The 22,467-nt window shown below is 43.9% G+C and overlaps 1 protein-coding gene across 1 annotated transcript in view; it reads right to left on the bottom strand.

The window, feature by feature from the left end:
* The window catches only part of MEGF11 (multiple EGF like domains 11), a 236,009-nt gene that overhangs the window by 85,426 nt on the left and 128,116 nt on the right, over positions 1–22,467 (bottom strand). Inside the window, exons 7-8 of the mRNA XM_069026190.1 lie at positions 6,616–6,862; positions 4,543–4,663 (exon numbers count right to left, since the gene is read on the bottom strand). Coding sequence (XP_068882291.1) covers positions 4,543–4,663; positions 6,616–6,862 — 368 coding nt within the window. The remainder of the gene's footprint in view (positions 1–4,542; positions 4,664–6,615; positions 6,863–22,467) is intronic.

Here is a 22,467-nt window from a genome sequence, read left to right on the forward strand (position 1 = left end):
CTACATCCATCTCTCAAAGCAGCACAGAATGGATCTGCCATACCTTTGGGTAAGCCATGGAGGGGCAGGATGGGAATGAGGATTAGGATAGCTGCAGAAAGCCCCCAGAGATGGCACAGAAACAACGTGACTGCCCATATCAGCACTACAGCAGCCTTCTGGCCAGAAGAGGGAATTATGCAGTGGAATATCTGCCTAATCCCTAAACAGTGACAGGATGCATCATCCAGCATCCTCCCAGCTCCTTATCCCCAACCTTGGAGCCACATCTCAGTCCCTGACCTGCCTCAACTTCACATCTTGGTGGTGACCTCCCTTCCCCATTTTATGCTCCCAGCCCTCTGCTTTCCTGCCTCTTTATTCCAATCTATTCTGAATCCTTGTTGCAGCCTCTCTTTTAGTCCTCTCCTTCATCCAGACTCAAATCCTTATCTCTGAGATGTTTCCTCCTTCCCGTCCCTGCTTAATCAGCCTTGGGAATGAAGCAAAGCCAGACAGTCCCTGCTGTGCACCCTGGCACTGCTCACAAGGAAAAGCAGCTCCCAGGCAATCCCTGCTCCAGCTGTTCAGCCCCAAGGCAGGGAATGCTCACACTCATGGGGTCGTGTCTTTGGAGAATTTACCTGTCAAACTCAGGTGGTTTCCCCCCAGGTATCCCACAGTGTTCCCACCAAGTATCAAGGCCTTACAAGGATTTCCCCAGAACTTCTTAGAAGTTGTATGAATGTTTTTCTCCCTGTGAGCACATACAAAGCCTGAGGCTGGCATCCAGCTGAGGAACTTCAGCCAAAACAAGTCTGGCAATGCTGGGATCTGAAGTTGTGGTCCTATAATGGAAAATGTTTGGCATCGCAGCAAATGGTGCTGCTGCCAGTGCCATCACAGTGCCCAGTGTGAAACAGAAACAGTGCCTGGCCACAGGATTATTTGGGCTTAATTTCTCTTGTTTCCCTAACCAAGCCCCGGGGGCTCTGAGTTTTGAACAAAGCATGCATCAGACACAACTTATTCAAAATATAAACCAGGAATATAATAGCTGCTTTCACTCCTCCGGGCTTGGGAAGTTTAGCTGTATCAACAACCAAAGTGAAGAGGCTGCTTTTCAATGTCACCATAAAACAGATACTTTGAGCCTTTCCCAACCAGGGCTATGTGGCTCCTTGGCTGTAAAACAGACAGGTTGGCCTCAGTTCAAGAACTTTCAGATTACAGTGTTAAAACTGGTGTCTCTGGGCTCGAGTAATACACAACACTATATATCTGAAAACCTAAGTGTCCATTTATCTTGATAATAAATACTTTTTCCCTTCATGCCTCAAAAGGAACAGGATTTCTATCAACAAATGATGAGAAAGCAATACTCTGGGATGCATCCCCCCAGAGCCAAGAGAATCTTTAGCTGTACTTTTTGCATTAATATGTACTAAGGGAATTCAAAACATCCCTCTCTAGAGGATCAAATGTCAGACCAACATTTCCTGCTGCTTATACATCTAATCAGCAAAGTTCACCCCATCAGCACCTTTTTAAAGGCCCTGATCTCATCAGCTTCTGCTTTTGACATTGTTTGCTGTATTTTGTAGGACAGAAAAGATTTTTTTCTGCTCCATTTCTCAGACACCCCCATGTTTAAAATCCACAACAGAAAGAAAAATAGACAAAAATACAAATGATGCTTCACGAAGCCCAGAATCAATAAGAGAGAAGTGATAAGCAGAATGTGTTCTATTACCACAATGCCTTGGGAAGGGGGTCTGGGGCCAAACAGGGGGCGTTGCCAGTGACAAATGTTCTGTCATGTCAGGAAATATTGCTGCTTTCCTAAGCACAGAGATCTAGTCCTTGAGAACGGCTTCTGAGAAATGTTGTAAATGCTAAACTAACTTCTCTCCCCACTTCCTGAGAGTGTTTGGAGAATTTAATACTGCAAATGAGAATGATGTATGGAATTAAACATGTAAATTGTTAATGAGGCCCTAAAGCAGCCACCCACTAAACTCCACAGCCACAAAGGCACAAAAGTTGAAAAAGCCCAACATTGTGGGATGCTGGAAGCCACGTTCTGTTGACTGTTCAACAATAGAGGCTGTTGGCCACCATTCTCCTGGTGAAGAACCCATGGGGCAGTAAAATCCCACAGGACTCTGTCAATAGAACTTGTGCTGCTGGGAGATTCTGCACTGGTGGGAGGAAAGAAATTACAAGTCATGAAAGAACCAGGCTCTGAAGATGGTAGATCCAATGAAAAACCTCAGAACCCCAGAACATCCTCCTTTTAAAGTCACTGCCTCCCCTTCCCTATCCCACCAAACCCCAAAGGGACCTGAGCTCCTGTTAATAAGCCAGCCTAGGAAAGGATAAAAGTTGCAGCTCATCCAGCAGCAATAAAGTCCAAGTGGATTTGCACTTGTACAAATCTAGGGAGAATTCTCTCCTTCCAAAAATGATGGTATATTCAATATATACGTGCAGTCTCAAGCCTCAAAATCAGCAAGTAAAATTCCTGGTGTCACAGAAACCTGTGGTGTGAAATAAAATGAATGCTGTCTAGCAATCCCATCTCGCCTGCTCGTTTACAGCCCCCTCATGTCTCACTTCCCAAACCATTCCAACCACCAAGAGTTAAAAACATAGCATGAAAACATACTTTTTATCCCTCTCTGTACACTGAATTACCAGCTTTTCATTAAAACCCTGGAGAGACCCTTTATACTTAAAATCTCAACATTTACAAGCTGAGCACTTTTACTTATAATTTCCGTTTCTTTCTGCAGAATACTTGATCTCTCTCTTCAGAATTTTCAGTTATGCTTGTTTCAAACATCAATTGTTAACTCTAGGGTTCCTCTGGGGACAGAGCAGCCAACAACACAGTTTTCAGAAAAGTCTCTCTGGGCTCCTAAAAATGTGTAAAAGGAACTCCAGGCTGTATGGAATTGGGTAGGACTGGGCCAGAATACAACCACAGCTGCTGTGCAGACCCAGTGCTGTGGTTCTTCTTAGGGTCTGTGCTGCATCCTAAATGACATCCAAAACTTCCCGTTCTATTCTGATACCCTTATTTGTTTAGTGATTTTTTAACTTTGAAAACTCCTGATAAAATACAAGTAAGGAAGAATAAAGCAAAACAACTCAGACCATGAGAAAACTTGGCATGCAGGAGGAGAGATGAAAAAAGTAGTATTTTCATGTGAATCACTTTATTGATCACTTCTTAGGAGGTAGTGCCAGAATGGACTGATAGGCCCTCAAAAATATGTGAATTGCTTTCCTAACACTTTAGCTCCAGCACTCAAGGAAAGAACCTTTCCTTTGCCTCCACTGATTGCCAGGTGAGGGCAAGGTGCCATATTCATACTTCTGACAAGTTTTGCCTTTTCACTTGAAATGGAATAACCTCATCACCACCTTTGCCATGACTGGTGGTGTTAGAGATTCCTGTCCTCCAGTTAGAGAGAGATTTTCCACCAAAACTTATGGACAGCAATATTCTCCCATTTTGCTGCTATATAGCAACATCTCATGGTTGGTACTTTTGAACTCAAAGCATTTGATGTACGAATGCAAAGGAACATAAACATTGTTCTCAGCTTTTATATGTTTGAACAGGTAGAGGGTCCCTATCAGCAGTCACAGCTGTGTGATGATCTGCAGGGTCTTCCATATAAAAATAAAATATCAGAGTACTTGTATGCTTTAAAATCCAGCAACTTTGCCAAGAGACTAATTGTCAGACACAGGAAAAATGCCAGGAAGTTTAGTACAGCTAAATGGGATGAAAGCCTGTGAGACTTGGCACACCCCAAGAGAGTTCATTATTATATTATTGGTAAAGTTGAGGACTTTTAAAATGCTTGGCCTTGCTTTCTTGACACAAAGGATTAAAGGTTAGGGCAGTTATCTCTTTGCAGTGCAAGCCCTGACATAAGCAAATCTCTGGCGATCAATGGCAGTGGTGCCTGAGCAAGGACATGACACTGAACTGGCCTCTGTGTCCTGGGCTCATCCTGCTTTGCTGCCTGCCTGGGCCACTGGATTCCCCCTGGCTTCTCCCTCTCCCCTGGAGGGGAACATGACACTTTGTGCCTTTGACAATGTCATGTTGGGCTTTGAGCTCTCTGTCCTGTGTGAGGGCAGTGTCTAAGGCTGCGGGGAATATTCCAAGAAACTAGAACTCACAGACAACTCTTTTGTCTCTTGGCATGCTGTTCTTTTTAAACTCTGTGATGGTACCTCCCAGAGAATCACAGAACCACTGAGGCTGGAAAAGCCCTCCAAGATGATCATGTCCAAACATTCTCCCTGCACTGCCAAGCCCACCACTAACCCATGTCCCCAAGTGCCACATCCACATGTTTTTTGAACACTTCCAGGCATGGTGGCAAGTCCCAGACTGGTGGCCTGTCTGTGTAGGTGCTGTGCATACCCAACAAAGGCAGTCCCAAACTGGGAATTGTTAGAGCCTGGCAGATCCACGTCAGCTGAGACAGTGAACAATTACCATCCAATTCCAAGCCCTAAATAAGGATGAGCAGTACCCACCATCCATCCAGCAGGACAGGAGCACTCCCCGGTGATGTGGTGACAAACTCCCCCGTTCTGGCAGGGGCAGCGCAGCTCACACTGGGCTCCATGGCTGCCAGGGGGACACAGCTCCTCACAGCTTTGGGGAGAGAGAACAACAGAAAACAAAGAGATCATTTTAAAGAACCTGCAGGAAACAGTAAATGAGGAAAACCCACAACACAGGTCATCATGGGAGTCCTTATGCAAATGACAAAACCTCAGGCTCAGCTGGCATTGCCAATTAGCTGAGATTCCTTTAATTTCTGCTGGGGTTGTTTACATGCCATGGATCCATCCCTGTAAGGCTGACACATGTGTGTAACCTTCATGCATGTACCAAATCCCACCCATCTCAACAGGACAACTCATAACCATTAAAATAGCACAGGAAAATATGAGTTGCAGGATGAAGCCCTCAATGTGAATTATATGACATGGCAATAAAAGAAGCTGAAAACAGAATAAAAGGATGGGATTAAAACGCTTGAAATTTCTCCAGTCACTACTGAATGTTAACATTTGCAGTGTATAATGGACTGGCAAGGACTCAACATCATTTAAAGGCTATTTAAGCTCATTGAGTCCCTCTCAGTACTTGTGGGGGGGCAATGTGAGGCTAATCCCTGGAAAGCCCAGTGTCTCCTACACCTGCACATCAGAGCTTTCAGCTCAGGTTTTGAAACTACAGGATGTTCTCCCCCTAACCAACTGTCCTCTGATAAGGATGTTCCTACAACATATCAGGGGCCAGCCCTGCTGAGAACTGACACACTGATGTCAAGGGGAGCACTCCCAAGAGAAAGCAGAGTCCTTAGCAGTGAGTGCTTCCATGACTAAGGTCACAAGTCTAGGAGGAAATCAGGTACTAAATAAAATATTCAAAAGACCTATCACTTATTTATGAGGGTTAACACTGCCCTTATTTTTTACTTTCCCCTTCATGCAGGTCAACAAATAATAATAGACTGCAAAAGTGTTAACTCACCTGCAATAGATCTCCAACCAAATTCAGTGACTAAATTCTCTTTTCCCCTTAAATAATTCTGAAAAACATAATTACTTCTGAAACTACTGAAAGATCTCTAATGAGAACTGATGTTACACTGTGGGCAATTTTAAACAAGAAACTATTGCTTGCTGTCCTAAAATTAATATGCAGATTTTGTGAATCCTACTGGTAAACTTTCCGTGTGGTGGATAGAGATTTAGCTACATGATTCTCGTTAAAGTTAATAGGAGTCACACCGCTAAATCCCTGCTCTCTACGCTTAAAATTTACCCCCTAGATACTAAGCTGATATAGTTAACAGCGATGCTTTCTCAGTTAGATTGAAAGTCAAATAAACTGGGGATGGAAAAGTCCCATTTGATGCTGCACTGGACTGCTAATGAGGAGAGAGTCCAACTGCTTATCAAGACTCCACTGTAATTTGGATTGTATTCACATTCTGAAATTAGCAACAGGTAAAGTTGTTGCACAAGTTGGAAAATATAAATTATTTTTAAGCTTATTTTAGCGCTATATTTTATTTTAATAGCATGGAATCATAGAATTCCGGAGTGGTTTGGGTTGGAAGAGTCATTGAAGCCAGATCCAACTTGCTGCCATGGGCAGGGACACCTTCCACTATCCCAGGCTGCTCCAAGCCCCATCCAGCCTGGCCTTGGACATTTCCAGGGATCCAGGGGCAGCCACAGCTTCTCTGGGCACCCTGTGCCAGGGCCTCCCCACCCTGACATGGAAGAACTCCTTCCCAATAACCTATCTAACCCTGTCCTCTGGCACTTTAAAGCCATTCCCCTTTGTTCTATCACTACATACCCTTGTCCTAAGCCCCCCTCCAGCTCTCTTGAAGGCTCCCTTCACGGTCACAGGTATAATCAGCAGCAAGAACAGAGGTTCCCTTTCTTCAGTCTCTCTGAAATCCCGTTCCCTGATTTCTACAAAGGCCAGTGTATAACAGCGTGTAAATTCAGCAGTTACTCGTCGCGTTAAACGCGGCCGAACCAAATCAGCTCAAGGGAGTCCCCAGCTCTTGCTGCACTTACAACACCCCGGTGTATCCAGGCGCGCAGTGGCACTCGCCGGTCTGGTGGTCACAGGTGGCCCCGTGGTGGCACTGGCACTGGAAGTGGCAGCCCTTGCCGTAGGTGCCCGGCTCGCAGAGCTCCTCGCAGCGCCAGCCGCGGAAGCCGTCGGCGCACACGCAGGCGCCCGTGATGGGGTTGCAGAGTGCTTCGTTCTGGCACTGGCACCGGTTGCTGCAGTGGGGCCCCCAGTGCTCGCTGTCGCAGCCTGCGAACACACACCGAGTTACCCACGCGGGGACACGGGGCTGCCTCCCCCCGCAGCCCCACGTGCACCTCAGCCAGAGCCTTCTAAAGAAACCGCCGCTCCCAAACTGCTCCCCCGAGCCGGCTTTAACATCTGCCCCCACCCCGACCCAGCTTTAGGGTGCAAGGATACAACGGCACCACTGTCATACCTAGAGTTGAGGACTTGTTTAACAACTTATTGGATCAGGCCCGAAATCTTTTAATATCCTGTTTCTTAGTGCTTTTAGATTGCTGGAAGGAATGAATTTATAGTGGAATTAGATGCAGAGGGTCACATCCTGCCTGCAGTGCACTTAATGGCAGGTGGTGTTGCCAAGCAAATCCTCTCGATTTAATAATGTCATCAAATATTGTTTCTTTGCTACGTTCCCATAAGATAACATACATGATAATCTAGAGAAGGCCTTCTCCTTGGTGGTGTTTGTTTGTTTGTTTTCTTAATAATCTGTATATTTATTTATTTTTTGCTTGGACTAAATAGTGAGAGGGAAGAAAATAACACTGGAGACAGGATGTCATGAGGCTGCCCAGACTCGGGGATGAAGGTGTGGAATGAGTATGTCAGATAATTCCTGTGCTAATAACAGCAACACAGGAGGACCCTAAACCCTCTGTCCACTGATACAGAGAGGAGGTTCCCTATAGAAGGCATTAAGGCACAGTGAGAACCCTTCATGTGACAATCCTGCCTGATCCTTTCTACTCTTTTGAGGACCATGTGAAGGATGGAAGAGGGAAGTCAGCCTTACAGGAACAGTTTGTCCTGATTTGCTATCGAAACAGCACCTGCACAACACCTCTTTGAGCTGCATGCACTGAACAGAGCTCAAAGCAAACCTTGACCTGAGGTCAAGGTTTCCTCAGCAAAAAGCAGGAAAACAAGGATTTCTTCAGCAGTCCTACCCTCCACTTAGCAGCCTTTCACCATAGCTATGGCAAGGGTGAAGGAAATTCTCATCCTATTAAGAACAGGCAACTGGGAAGGGCACAGTTCCTGATCACTTTCCAGGTACAGCTGCTTGTGCTCGGAGCTGGTTTCAATTTCACCAACAACCCTCCTGAGAGTGGTGTAGATCCCACTGCCAGGCAGGAGAGGAGAGTGGAATCCCAGCAACAGGGCTGTTTTCACAAACTCTTTTATTTGCAAACATGGAAACTAATCCCAGGTGACACATGCTGCCTCTCAGCCCCGGATCTGTTTCCAGGATTAGCGAGGTAAATGTAAAGCTCACTTAAGTTTGATGCTTTTGTCCTAGAAAATTCACAGCTCTCTCCTTCTGCAGTGCTTGGCTATAAACCCACACTGGAAAACTGCAGCTATCAGTTAATTTTGGCAATATTTCTATTTATTATCCTTAATTTTGAGAAGGAGATACTGACTGGTCAGTCTGAGGATATCCAGCAGAAAAAGAAGTCAGCTCTTACGTAATTTGCACTGCGGATTACCAGTTTACAAACTTGTGTTTCTTTAGCAACTCTTAAAAGCTGAAATAAACACACAGAAGATAATTCCAAGGTCTCCAAAAGATCTGCAGGGTCTTAGAGGACACAGGTGCAGAGGTTTCATGTCCTGCAGGGAGCAGAGCACACCATGTACCCCTGTGCACAATCCCGGTCGTGCCTCACCCCAGATCATTTATTGCTTTGCCTCACTCCTCGCACAGCTGTAAACAGGGATGATAGTTCCTCTCTAACACCACTGGGAGCCAAACAAACAAAATCTTACTCTTTATAAGACTTAAATTATTACTGAGAATCTGTGGGAAGAGATGATCTATCTTTATTTCACATAGACACTTGCTAAGGCTCTGTGAGCCTTCTGGGGCAGGGAGCAAAGCTGCTGGAGCTGCTGGAGTTCCCCAGTAATTTCCATTCCAGAAACACTGATTTGTTTGCTGCAGAACTTGAACATCAAGGGATGCAGTTCTGCACCTCCACAAAGGATACAAATCCGAACCACATAGGCACAGCTGATGTCCCTCTGCATAGGGAAGTGAAGTGCAGGGATCAAACTGCACCTTGCCTGCTCTGGGGATTGATTCTTGCCCTCCCACACCTCACATCAGAGCCCCAACTGCAGACTGTGGCTTGTTCTGAGCTGATACAGCTCCAGTTGCAATTAATTTCCCTAATATGAATAAATAACACTCATTAGAAGGTATGATTCTATCCTTGCTGTTTCACATCTCAGGTGGGTGCTCCAAGCATCTGATTTGTCTGCTGGATTGGTGTTTTTCACTTTGAAAGAAAGTGAAGGGAAAAGAAAACCATTTATAGGAAGGAAAAATAATTTCCCTTCATTAGTTCAAGCATCTTGTTATACCTGTACAGTGCCTGCCTCAAACACAGCTCCTTTTCTGAGTCCATCTTGTTTGAACACTTATTTGCAATCAGTATTTGGTCGCATGCTTGCTTCCTTCCTGTAGCAAATTTAACCCCACAATCTCACCAAAGGGAATTGAGTGAAATTTGTTAGCCATGTGTTAGTGTAAAATCTGGGATAATGGGATTTCATCCTCACCTGATTTTACACTGCAGTAACCTCATATGAAAATAAGATCTTTTCTGCTCAAAAGTTTATCAATCCTGTTGGTTTTCTTTTCCCCTTTGTAGAGGGATTCCTTATGGAACAGGGGCATATGATACCCCTGGAAAGATTGGACAACCGAGGGTTGCTGAGGAAAAGCCCCTGAACAGGCCCCTGGCTGCAGGCAGGCCTGGAAAGCACCTGGCTGCAGGCAGCCCTCAGAGTCCTTGGCAAAGTTATACACTGGTCATCCCCCCCGCTGATTAGAGGCCGTCTAGAGGCACTGGGCATGAATCTCTGCAAAAGTAGATATAAGCTTGCATAGCTGTACAATAAAGGGAGAACAACGCTTAATCAAATTGGTGTACGTGTCGTTTATCCGGCCAGCTCTCCAGACTCCGTCCCTAACGCCCCTTTCCTCTAAGTCCCATATTGCAGTGGCAGACTGTAGAGTCATTTTGTTGGAACATGATGTGGTATTTATATAATGATACAATGATAATTCCAAGATCTGCACTGTGGGAATTTCACTACCTTTACAAAGGTAGATACAGGGATGATAAGCTAAAATCCAAGTACTTATTCTTACAATTAACCTCACTGAGATCAACAGGCTCACTCAGGTGTGAGACTACTCAAGTGTGTAACTGGCTACGTGTTGGAGTCTAGTAGCTCCTTCTAGAAAATTATAAAACAGAAGAAACCAAAGACTTCAGCAACCAAAAGGTATTTTGCCTCTATAGATCAGTGTGGCAAATCCTGGCTGGTGTGTGACAGTGACTCCAGGTTCTGAGACAGAGAGCAGAGCAGGCTGCACTTTGGGATTGACAGCACCCCTCCTCCCATGGGCAAAGAGAGACAATTTTAAACTCCAGCCCCAGCCCAGCACAGTCTGATCCTGCTCTTGTTGATTGCCTCAGTGTGTTACTGTAATAAATAATAACAGCAACAACATGTGAACAGAGAGCTGATTAAAGCCCACACAAGCGCTCTGCTGTAAATGCAGATGCCATTAAAAATGTCAAAATGATGAGACTTTAACCAGACCATCAATAAGGAAAGCAACCTGAGAGAGGTGATGTCAGGGAGGTACAAATGCTCCCCTTAGCTGCATGTGGGGATGTCAATACCGTGAGGGATGAGTGTGAAACAGCCACCGTTCTCTTGGGAGATGCTACATTAAAGTGAGCTGCCATATTTCAGGTCACATGCCCACATTCCCTGGCAAACGTGCTAACTTCCTCCCTTTTGCACCTTTGGAAATATGACTGGAGATTAACCATCACCAGTAAAAATGAATGTGGCTCTGTAAGGGATGAGGCTGGGTGCCTTAGCACAATCACAGTGGTGTGCACTGGGTGCTGTGACAGGGGAGGGATTCACCCCTCGGTGGAGACTGCTCAAAGCAGCACCAAAGGTTTTCCTCCTCATGCCATCCCCACTCCCCCACTGAAACCTCAATTACTTCCTGAAGTGAGGGCTCTGAATGTAGAATCATCAAATCATAGAATCCTTAAGGTTGGAAAAGACCTCCAGATCATCAAGTTCAACCAAACACCCCCATGCCCACTAAACCATACCACAAAGTGCCACATCTGCTTGTTTTTGAATCCTTCCAGGGATGGTAACTCCACCACTTCCCTGGAGAGCCTGTTCCAGTGCTTAACCACTCCTTCAGTAAGGAAATTTTTCTGCTGTGGTCATGCATGGTATCCTGTTAGCAGTGCTGTCCTGGTAAATACACATCGAGGACACACAGGAAGTGCCATTTCACTCCCCAAGGGCTGTTTATCCCTCTAGGAATGATTAGGGAATTGCTGTGTTCTGGGTCAATAGAGACACCCCGTACCCAGCGCAGCAGCACAAGTCAGACACAATGAAGCAAACACAGGAAGCTGAAAAGGTAACAGATAAATAAAAGGAGTCCCAAGGAAGGGGTGACATTTATGGAGTGACTTATCCTGATGAGAGAGAGTCAAAAGTGCTATTCCAGAGCTTTTCCATCCCTGCACAGACACACTATTAATATGAAAATAGCATCTTCTATCACAACAGCAGCACAACCTGTGGTCTCAAGGTCTGAGTTTATTCTGTTCTCATCAGCATCAACCTCCCTGTGTCTCTTTTGTAGCCAGGGACCAGTTCTGTATTCCAGGTCTGAAAAGTCAGTGAGATATTCACAGACATCCTGCACAAGGCGGAAAAAGCCCAGTGTCTGATTTCCCTGGCCCAGGGACTCAGGACCATATTGGGCTGATGGGGAGCTTCAATTAATCCACACTTTAAAGCAGCTTTCTACAAATTTGCTAAAGCACAGAATGTGCTCATATTCAATAATTAATATTCTGGAATATTTCCAAATCCAGTTTGTAATGTTTAAATGAGATACTAGCCCTTAAAAATGCAAACAGGAAATAAAATTAACTTATTAAATCTAGGAGGACATGGTTTAAGAGAGATTATTTTAGAATTTACTTTGAAATTAGGACTAGGTTCTCCTCTTAATGTAACTGTACTGTTGTAGAATGATTCTATGCATACAAATTGAGGTGAAATGTGGACGTAAATTTGAGTGCAGTTTTTTTTTGTCTAATTCAGTTTTGGACCCAGATGGTTGACCTAGCTAATGTAAAGCAGGCAAAGAAACTGCAAAAGGTAAAACATGTGCCTGAATGTAATGAATGAAAATTTAAAATAATCAATAACTTTTTATTCCCTGCACTTTATCCAGTGGGAGAATTACAACCCTGCATTGAGCTGTGTCTGCTCCCTGCACAACCATGACTCCTTTTGAGACAGTTCAACACCTTTGTAAACAAAAGCCAAGCAATAGGTTTGAAACAAGGTCCATGAAGAGGGAATTCCCTTACAATGACACATCCCAGCACTTTGTGTTGGCTCTGAGCAGTGCTGAGTCCCTCAAGTGACACCAACACACTGCTAAAGGCATGAGCCAAGTCACTGAAAAGCCACCCGCTGATCTGCTTGATTCTAACCCAAAAAAACCGCTGTCTCATAAGACTGATCACCCCTGTAATGTCTAACACATTAATAACACTCAACCCAGATTTTCAGAAGTGCCCTTCAAAAATGTTCTTCCAAATGCTTAGAGACCAACATAATAATTCCATGATTTCACCAGCTGGGACACCTTCCATGTTCTGAGCACTGTCCCACACCCAGGGATGTGCTCAGGCGTCCCCAGTGAAAATCCACATGTACTCAAACTATAAAAATGCAATTTGCAGACACTCAGTGCCACCCCCGAATAACTCGTTACCTACATTTCTCAAAGATTCCACCCGTATTAAAAGCAATCTGAAATTAAAGACTTCAGGGCCTTAGCAGGATTCCTGTTACAATTTTTCCTGGGAGCAGCCATGGGCCACTGGCTGTTTAATCTCCATGCAGTAAGTGGCCCCCGGGGAGGGTGACAGCCCTGTGCTCTCAGTCCATGTGACTCACGTGCCAGGGCTCTGCTCTGTCCCTGCTGATGAACCACCTGAACATCAGCCTGATGACACTCTTGGAGAGATTTTTCCTATTCTCTATTTGCTTTTTAAGGAAAACCAAACCAAACAGCGAGCATCCCATGTAAATAAGACATTTGACTTATGGAGTTGGTGTCACAAAAATAAAATGTCAGATTAAAGGTTGGAAATACAGCAGTAATTCAGTACGTGAGCCTATGAATTATGATATTTTCTTTATGTGAGCACAGAGTACCCTGGCACTTGCTGACTTCTGAGCTTGTAGCTTTGCAGCCTTAAGGTTCCCAAACCTGGATTCCCTTTATCTCCAAAGCCAGGCTTTCAGTCACAGCTCATACAATTAGAATGAAGAAAATGCCAGTCTCAATGTTTACAACTCTAAGGCTGCCCAGAGAATATATTTTGCATATGTAAATATGCATTTGTGTATCCACCCAAGGGGAAAACCCCTGGGGTTAATCCGAGGCTGGCAGGACTTGCCGTCAGTCTCATCCTCCCAGTTTATGGATCAGGCTTCATCAGGTAGAAATAGAAAGTTGGGAAGGGAACATCAGCTGATTTTTCCAAAAATGAATAAATTATTACTCACAGAAGGAAATCAATCTCACTTTGTGTTTGTTTTTTTTTTTCCTTTCTTAAGGACATGAAAACAGATTTTCATCCTTCAAGAAAGATTTTGCTGATTCTCCCTGAAGTTCCTGAAGTTCTTGGAATCAGATATGGAACATGTGGCTGATTTGGGCCCTGATTTGATCTTGGATGATGATCTCATTAGTCACTGACTCTCCAACATGTGGTACCTCACTAAGTCCCAGCACTCTAGAGGCCCTGCAGTTTATTTAGTATCCTGTGAGGAAACATTCTCTTTCCAAAGTAATTCTTGTTCAAAGAACATTCCGAAGGTATTCTGTAGAATGCTCACAACAGTTACCTAGCTGGAGGTTTGTATTTTGGATAAATGAAAACAAAATCACTCCAAGTCAAAGAAAAGTTATGTATTTGAATGTCAGCCTCATCAAATCCTGTAATAATCCCAATATATTTTGGAAGCAGCAAAAACGGAAGAAACAACTTCTACTCCTGACAGATATCAAAGTGTGGTGCTTTCAGAATTTCTACTATGAGCTATTTTGACAGACGCTTCAAAAGAAGTGAAAATTAGAACATTAAAAAAACCTGAGAATATTTCCTATTTCTTTTTGTAGAAATTACTGCTCTGTTTAATGAGCCTTTAACTCTACTGACACTCTGGATCTTACAAGGAGTTTAAAATCATGAAACGCTTCATAAGGGAGCGACAACATTCTATACAACACTGGCAGCTTGTCTTCTCATTATAATTTTTGTGAAGAAGATGCTGCATTCTTTAAAATGTTTTTTTTTTAGTGTCATATTAATGGGAGGCAAAGTCTGTTCTTTAATTAGAATTTTACTGTGGTGAATTAAAAAATACATGGGCAGAGTATCAAGAGTCTAATAAAACTAAATGAAGATACTATCTTTCCTCTGTATGAAACCCAGCAGTCTTTGCTCTGGCAAAACTTCCATCAATACTTCATTATTATTGTCTAGGACAGGCTTGTAATAATAATATCTGCAAGTAACTTACTTCCAAATTCTGTCTTCCAACTGGGTAAAACATTCTCTCTCTCAACATCTGTAATGGACTTTAGATGTTTTCATTGACTAGGTAATGAAATTTTCTGGTAATGCCTCTGCACAGAAGTAAAATCAGTTTTGCCTTCAAGAAGGGGTAGAAATACACTGGATATGCCTAAAACACTGCAGGATAAGGACAGGAAGGAGATGCATCCTTCAAGAAACCAGTGTTGGAGGGGCTCAGGAGTGCTGGCAGCAGAGCTGCTCAGAGAGGCCTCTGTCCCTGGAGATTTGGAGCTGCTGATCCTACAGCTGTGCTTTGTGTGAAAAAGCCGTGCAATATCCACATGGACTTCTTGCTACTCTAAATAATCTTTATTTGAGTGCTCAGCAAGGCAGTTGTGAGAGCAGAAGCAAGTCCTCTCTCAGTTCAGTAATTCCATCTGACTTTGATGCAGTTTGGAGCAGACCCACAGGGCCAGTCTGGGAGCTGCAGGAGGCTGCCCATGCTGGCTGCCCTTCAGTCACATCCTCACCCAGCTCCTGCAGCTGGGCAGGACAACTTCATCCTTCACCTGGGGAATCCACCATGTGGAAAGCAACGTGATCCAACCACTGGAGTCACCTTTCCACCCTCCATGACTGCAGAGCATCGAGCAGGACCCACCCTGCCTGGCCAAGCTCTCAGAGACATGCTCAGCTCCTTGTTTTTCACAGTGCATAAACTCGGCCTTGTCGAAGGTCACTCTGCTGATGTTTTGCCAGATAGGCAATATGCCTTTATTTGCAGTTAAAGCAAAAATAAAGCTTAAAGGAGAAAAAGCTCCTTGTCACTACAACAAGGGGTAGAGGATGTTCCTTCTCCTTGTCATTCCCATGCAGGGATGTGTCCCTTCTCCTATAGCTGCTGAGCAAAGGGAGCAGGATTGGCTGAGCAGTGGGGAAAATCAAGACATGCATATGGAAGAAATGCTGTATCCACCTCACCAGCTTCAAATTGTGCCATAAAGTTTCCCTTTCAAGGAGATGGATAAACACATCCTTCATGCATAACATAACTCATAGTCCTGACTCATCAGTCATTTTTAAGATGGTCAATAAGCAATTTATTTTATTGTGTTGATACTGAAAAACGAAGTAAACACTGTGGATTGTGGTATTTGCTTTTATTTCCAACATTGTAGCTGGAGAGTAAAAAGAACCACTTCTTCCTTTTGCTACAATTCCCTCTTAATGCCTAATCACAGAATCCTGGGATGGTTTGGGTAGGAAGGGACCTTAAAAATCCTGTTCCACCCCCTGCCCTGGGCAGGGACACGTGTCCCTCCACTATCCCACGGTGCTCCAAGCCCTGTCCAACCTGGCCTTGGACACTTCCAGGGATCCAGGAGCAGCCACAGCTTCTCTGGGCACCCTGTGACAGGGCCTTCCCACAGCCAAGAATTCCTTCCTATCATCTAAGCTAAATCTCTCCTCTTTTAGTTTAAAATCTCTCCCCCTTGTCCTATCACTGGGTCACCTGTGCACTGCTCTGCAGCCAAACAATATCAGCTTAAAGGATGTTCTGCCCTAGCAAGTGAATGCAGGAAAAATCTTACCTTTACCAGTGTGAATTCTGTTACTCACAGACATTCAGAGAGAATTAGAGCAGCAGAAAGCCCAGTGGCCTTTGAAAAAGGGGTGTCTTATATCTAAAACAGTTCAAAGGCTTGCAAAAATGGTGTGCAGGTATCCACACCAGCTACTTGATCTCTTTTCTTCCAGGCATACTTGAACCTTCACATGGCTCTTTAATGTTACCTAATGTCTTCAAGATATCTTAAATACACTGCTGTCTTTCTCTTATAAACCATTAATAGTAATGTCCCTTTCAGGCACAGAAAAAGAAACAGTTTTGTAAAAAAGTCTTGCCCTGTGTGACCCAGTAAAAACTAGAACATTCAGTCAACAAAACACATTGCGAGACTCAGCACAGTCTCTGCAAAACCTTTCTTGTATTTACCAACAGAAAATAGCAAGTCTGAAACTACTGGGGGGAAAAAAAAAGCAAAAATACAAAAATACTAGAATATTACACCCTCTTCTCACGTCACTCAGGCATGGAGATGTAGAATGTGCTTTTAATAAAGAGATAAACATGAGGCAGACAAATACTGCATAGCTAAAATACCAGGAGCCAAAGCCTGGGTGTCCCTGGGTGTGTTGGGAAAGGCAGAGGACACAGAGCCCAGCATCAGGAGAGGTTTATGCCAGAAAAATTCCATTGTCCCTAGAGCAGCTCCTTAGACTGCACCACTGCTGCAGCTCTCCTGCACCACTTCTTTAGGATGCAAATGCTGAGAGAGCAGAGCAGCCTCAGCAAGCAAAGCACCAGCCCCAAGTGAGCAGAACATTCAGGCATCTCTGCCTGTGTCCCTACAGCCTCCTCTGCCCACCAGTGGGGCTTCGCTTTCCTTCTGGAGAGCCAGGCAGGAGGAGAAAGTCTTGTCTCATAAATTATTGAGATTGGATGTCTAAACCTTGATATTTTATTTTGACTTCCCAACATGTTCCAATGTTGTTCACAGAAGCGTAAATTAATGCCAATTTCTAAAGCAGAAGTTGCTCTAAACTGGGAAGTGAAACTTTTTTGTTATGATGTTAAAAACAGACAATTCTTAAACTGTTTTACATTCTGAAAAACAGGCTGATCAAAACTGTTCATGCTCACAATCAGTTATGGGTGTACTGAGCTGAAATGTTTTGACAAAATCCCAGCCATATGGAAGCCGGTGCTTTCGGAACAGTTTCCCCATTGTAGATTCCTGCATTAAGCCATCAAGTGTCAGGCAGGCAGAAACACTAAATCATCACTCCACATGTTTTTTCCTCATTGTTTACAAACAACCTGTTCATGCCTCCAGCATTATCCATGGGTCAGCCTCACAGAAACCAGGAAAATCAGCAGCTCCACTTCCCAGACTCTGGGTATCAGTTCCTGGAGGTTCAGTCCAAGGAACTGTGGAACAGCTTCCCCCTGGATTAATTTAATTTCTCTCTTTTTTAGTGACAACTGCCACTGACAAGGAAAAAGCAAAACAGACATACGTGACTTCCTGGCTGGATGGCAGCTGGGAAATGAACAGGATTTTGCCGGAGGAGAGCACAGCACCTGTGCATTGAAGGTTTTAAATGCCAGATTCCCTTTAAGGTTCAGATCTCTACATTCTCCTAGTGGCTGCAGAGATATATCTTTAAAAAATCACAGGGAAAAAGAGGTTGTCTGATGAGACCATCACCTAAATTGTCACTGGCCATGCTGCACAGTGCCATCAGAATCACCTCAGGCTCACCCCAGTGCCCTTTCCAGCCAGGGAATTTCTTTCCATCATCTCTAATCATCTTTGATAAGAGCTGGCCTCCATGGGTTAAGTGAGTGCCATCTGGAAAATGACACCGATTCCACAACTTTGCTGTTTCCATGACTAAGAAAGGTGCCCTGCTCCCTGCAGAACATCTGAGCAGAGCAAACACCGAACCCCCCAAATGTTAAATAATCGATGAGCAGAAGGAGGCACGAGCCCACAACAGGAACCACCCAGGGAAATGCTGGATATTCCTGATGCCTGTGAGGATGGTGATTGTGTGGTAGGTGGTGATTTAGGAATGCTGCTGACACACATGCACAAATCTGATGACACAGGAAATTAGCATCCGTTCCTCTCCCCCTGCTTCAGAAGAATTTACTAAATATAGCTCACTCTTTAAATATTAAGGATATCTGCAGAATGTTGTTGTTTTTGAAAGGGTTCTTTCCTGACTGGATTTTCCTCATCAGGCTTAGTAATCAAGTTGTTTTATTTGGAATGGATAATTATTAGTTGAATGATTAATTATTCAGAGTACATTACTAAAAGAAATTCAAAGTATGCTAGTATAACAAAAAAGTGACAATATGCAACAATTTGCGTTCTAAACTGTGCAGTAAGAACAGAATGTGTAGCATCTGTAGGTATGTAAAAAAAGTTTTGCACATTTAATAGAATTGCCCCCATCATCAGAGTCCCATACAAACACTGATTAATTCTCAGGATCCATCTATGAGCTGGAAAATGTATTTAATCACCACTTCACAGAAGGGAAACTGAGTCAAATTACATTAAACTACAAAACTCCCCAGAAAGGAAGTGATAGCACTGAGATAGGACAGCTCCAAGATCTAAAGTGTAAATTTATGCTCTAAGTACCTTATAGTATATTTTTTCCTACATTTATAATCCTGTGCTGAACTAAATAAATAAGAAATGACTCTTCAATGTATACAGAGATCAATTCATAAAATATTTTCCTGTCTCTCATCAATAACGGTGTTTAAAAAGTGGAAAGTTGGTACAAACAGCCTCACTGGGATCCAAACTGCAGTGGCATGTGGCTGGGGCAGGACTTGAACATCCTGGGAAAGGACCCAGCCAGGAACAGCCCCTCCACCCTGCTCAGTCAGTGCTGTGACACCAAGTGACACTTGCTGGAATTCTCCCTCCTGGTCCCAGCTCCACCACTCTCTTTAAGGAAAGCTGGGAGTCTCCAGGTTTGTTTCTCTCCATTTGCTTCCATCCCTGTTAACCCTGATATTGTTTCTTACAGACCTGTGCTGATCTTCCCCCTCACTTGGCCTCTAACAAACCAAATCCAAGTTACACAATATTTGCTGCCAAATTTTCCACAGACTGCTGGGACCTGGTAGGTTTTGTTTCCTTGCTGATTGCCAGGGTTGCACAATTGGAATTTTGCAAGGCAAGTGATCCAAAAGGCAGTAAAACTCCACAGACAGAGACTGCTGGAGCTTCTTCAAGTATTTGTAAATTAAAATTGTTACAAGTAAATGAATAAAGTTCATATTTCACCAGAAGGACTTGCCCTTATAGAGACCTCACAGCCAGCAAATGTAAATTCTTTATTGTTCTGTAACTCCCATCTATGCAGACTCCTCCATTTGGCACATCCTTAATTTCTGTCAAACTAAAAGAATTCTGTCATTTTCTGTCAGGGAGCTGGTGTAAAACTCGAAGAAGGCTTAAAAAAACCTCTACTGTTGACTCATTTCACTCATTCCTAGGCAGATCTGAGAGAAGGAAGACTTGAAAGCAACATTATGAGCCCAAAAATTATCCTCGACTCTTGAAAGGCACACAGAAAATTAAACTGGGGGATCAGGATCAAGGTAGTGCAAATTATTGGGTCTGTGCTCTTAAAAGCTGAAGAAGGTGACTTCCCACTGAGACTTGAGAACACAGGTGCACATAATTTAAAAAATCTGCATTTTTAACCATTTAAATTTGCTAGCAAAGCAAGGAAGTTGTTGAGAAACTGCAGTAAACATGGCAATTCAATCAGCTCCTTCCAGAGTCTATCTCACAACTTTGTGATTCCTGGACCCAGCAGGTCAGTGGATCATGGGCAGCAGCAGTGCAACAGCTGAATGGAGCTGGAAGCAACACAGCACCAGTTTTTTAGCAACTGGATAAAAAATCTCTCAATTCCCTGCCATGGTGGCTCTGGCCACCAGTGGTCATTGTTGAAACCAATGTCCTGTTCCCTGTTCTTTCCTAGGAATGCAAGAGGAGCTGTGTGCTAAAGCCAACTTTTTAACAGCAGTCTGGGAAAGGATTCAATTTTTCCAACTTTGGTATCAGTTTCTGTACATTTTTAAAAGCAGGGCTCTACAGTCAACAATTTACAGGTGATAACAGTATTTTTTTTCAAGTTTTTAAGCATGTCAGAGGTGAACACATTTCTAGGTGTTAGTTTTCCTTGTACCAGCCAAAAGACTTCAGGCTAATTCTTAGACCCATGGACTTAAAAATAATATAACCTCATAATGCAAATACTGTGAATTTCATTAAAAATCAAACCACCACTTGACTGCCAAGCAACAACAAGCACTTTTATGCATAAGCTGACTAATTCCATCTTCAAAGCTTCTGAAAACAGTAATTGTAGCTCATCATGGCTACACCTCGAGAGATAACCTTTTTCTTACTCCTGCCTGCCCTCCAGTTACAGAGGAACCACTGATGACTGTTTACATCTCACTTACAGCAACAGGACCCATGGTGGAGCAGGGCCACAGCCATGACATGTGACAAATGCTGTGACAAAGATTTATAAAGCAGAGACTCTAATTACAGCCCCGATCCACTGCCCACTGAAAGGAAAGCAAAAGACACCACTTGTTTTCCCAGTGTAGCCTTATAACCCGATTTATCCTCACATTTGTTCTGGTAGCAGAGTGTCGAGCTGCTGCCCACAAAATACTGCCAGGTGGAATCTTAGTAAAAAAGATTTGAAGCTGTCAATCCAAGTCCTTGTTTTCTCAAGTCTCAATTATGGGACCATTTTCCTCGTGGGAGCTCTTTATTACTTCCCATTGGGAGCACAACTCACCCTGAGCGTAGCTGCCACAATTCCCCCTCGCAGGTTCTGACTGCTTGAGTACATCCACCTTATTTTACACTATTTACACGAGTGCTGTAAAGTTCTTTATTGATGCCCAGGTTTTACAGCTTAATTTTAAAGTCCTCAACAGTTGTGCTCAGATATAGTGGATAGATCCTCCTGCTTCCATATGTTGTCCATTGTCAGGGAGGTCCGAACTGGCAGCTTGCTCAGCCCGCCTGAGACATGGCCATAAGTCTTTGGAATTGGGACTTTTAACAACTCTGCTTTTCCTGATTCTTGTGCAAACCACTCAATCTGTCTTGGCTTTTAAACTAAAGACGTTTTTATTTACTCTTGCTTTTGACTGGTCTTGGAAATACACATCAATGAAATACTGTTATTGTAAAACACCTTAAAGAACAGGTTTAGGACTAGAAAAGCTTTATGAATGAGATCATAAAATCCTGGAATGGTTTGGGTTGGAAGGGACCTTAAAGATCATCCAGCCCCACCCCCTCCCATGGGCAGGGACACCTTCCACTATCCCAGGGTGCTCCAGGCCCCATCCAACCTGGCCTTGGACACTTCCAGGGATCCAGGGGCAGCCACGGCTTCTCTGGGCACCCTGTGCCAGGGCCTCCCCACCCTCACAGGGGAAAATTCCTTCCCAATATCCCATCCATCCCTACCCTCTGGCAATGGGAAGCCATTCCCTGTGTCCTGTCCCTCCATCCCTTGTCCCCAGTCCCTCTCCAGCTCTCCTGGAGCCCCTTTAGGCCCTGCAAGGGGCTCTGAGCTCTCCTTGGAGCCTTCTCTTCTCCAGGTGAACAACCCAAACTCCAGTTTACCACCAAGAATTAGTAAAAGAACATTGTATTAACCAGCACCAGAAGTGACAAATCACACGTTTACCCAAACCAGTCCTTTCTGCCCTCACATCTTTCGTAAGTGTGAAAGCTCAGAGAAAAAATTTGGCTGTGGTGAGCAAAGCACAGGAGTATGAAAATCCAAAGTATTCCCACACTTTCCTGCTTTCATGTGTGCAAGCAGAAAAGAGGGAAGAAAACAAGGCATGGAAAGTATTAGACAGAAAAAGGAAAATCACTAAGAGTAGGAAGAAACAAGGAGAAAGTGAAAGAAAAGAACACTGAGATAGGTTAAAAGAAGGAAAAAAAACCCAACTCCATAAAATCCAAAAAACCAGAGAGGAAAATAAAGAGCTGAATGAAAGACCATGTGCATTCCTGCTGTCCCTGCCTTAGCGTCCCACATAATGTCCCTGAAAATAATGAAGGTCACCAGCACATCATAGGAAGTAGCCAGCAATGAGAAGCCCATTACAACCAACACAGAAACGATCAATTTGTTTATCCTTGTTATCTGAAAACAGAAAACAAAGTGAGGAGAGGATGGGCTCCTCTTGCTCCCCAAGGCTTTCGTTCCCCAGCTGCTTCCCCTCCCTGGTGCCACGCACATGACTCCTGCTTTTCACTCCTGGATAGGCAGGGAATAATGACTAACTGTAATAAC

Source organism: Aphelocoma coerulescens, chromosome 10, assembly GCF_041296385.1.
Source record: "Aphelocoma coerulescens isolate FSJ_1873_10779 chromosome 10, UR_Acoe_1.0, whole genome shotgun sequence".
NCBI classification, from domain to species: Eukaryota; Metazoa; Chordata; class Aves; order Passeriformes; family Corvidae; genus Aphelocoma; species Aphelocoma coerulescens.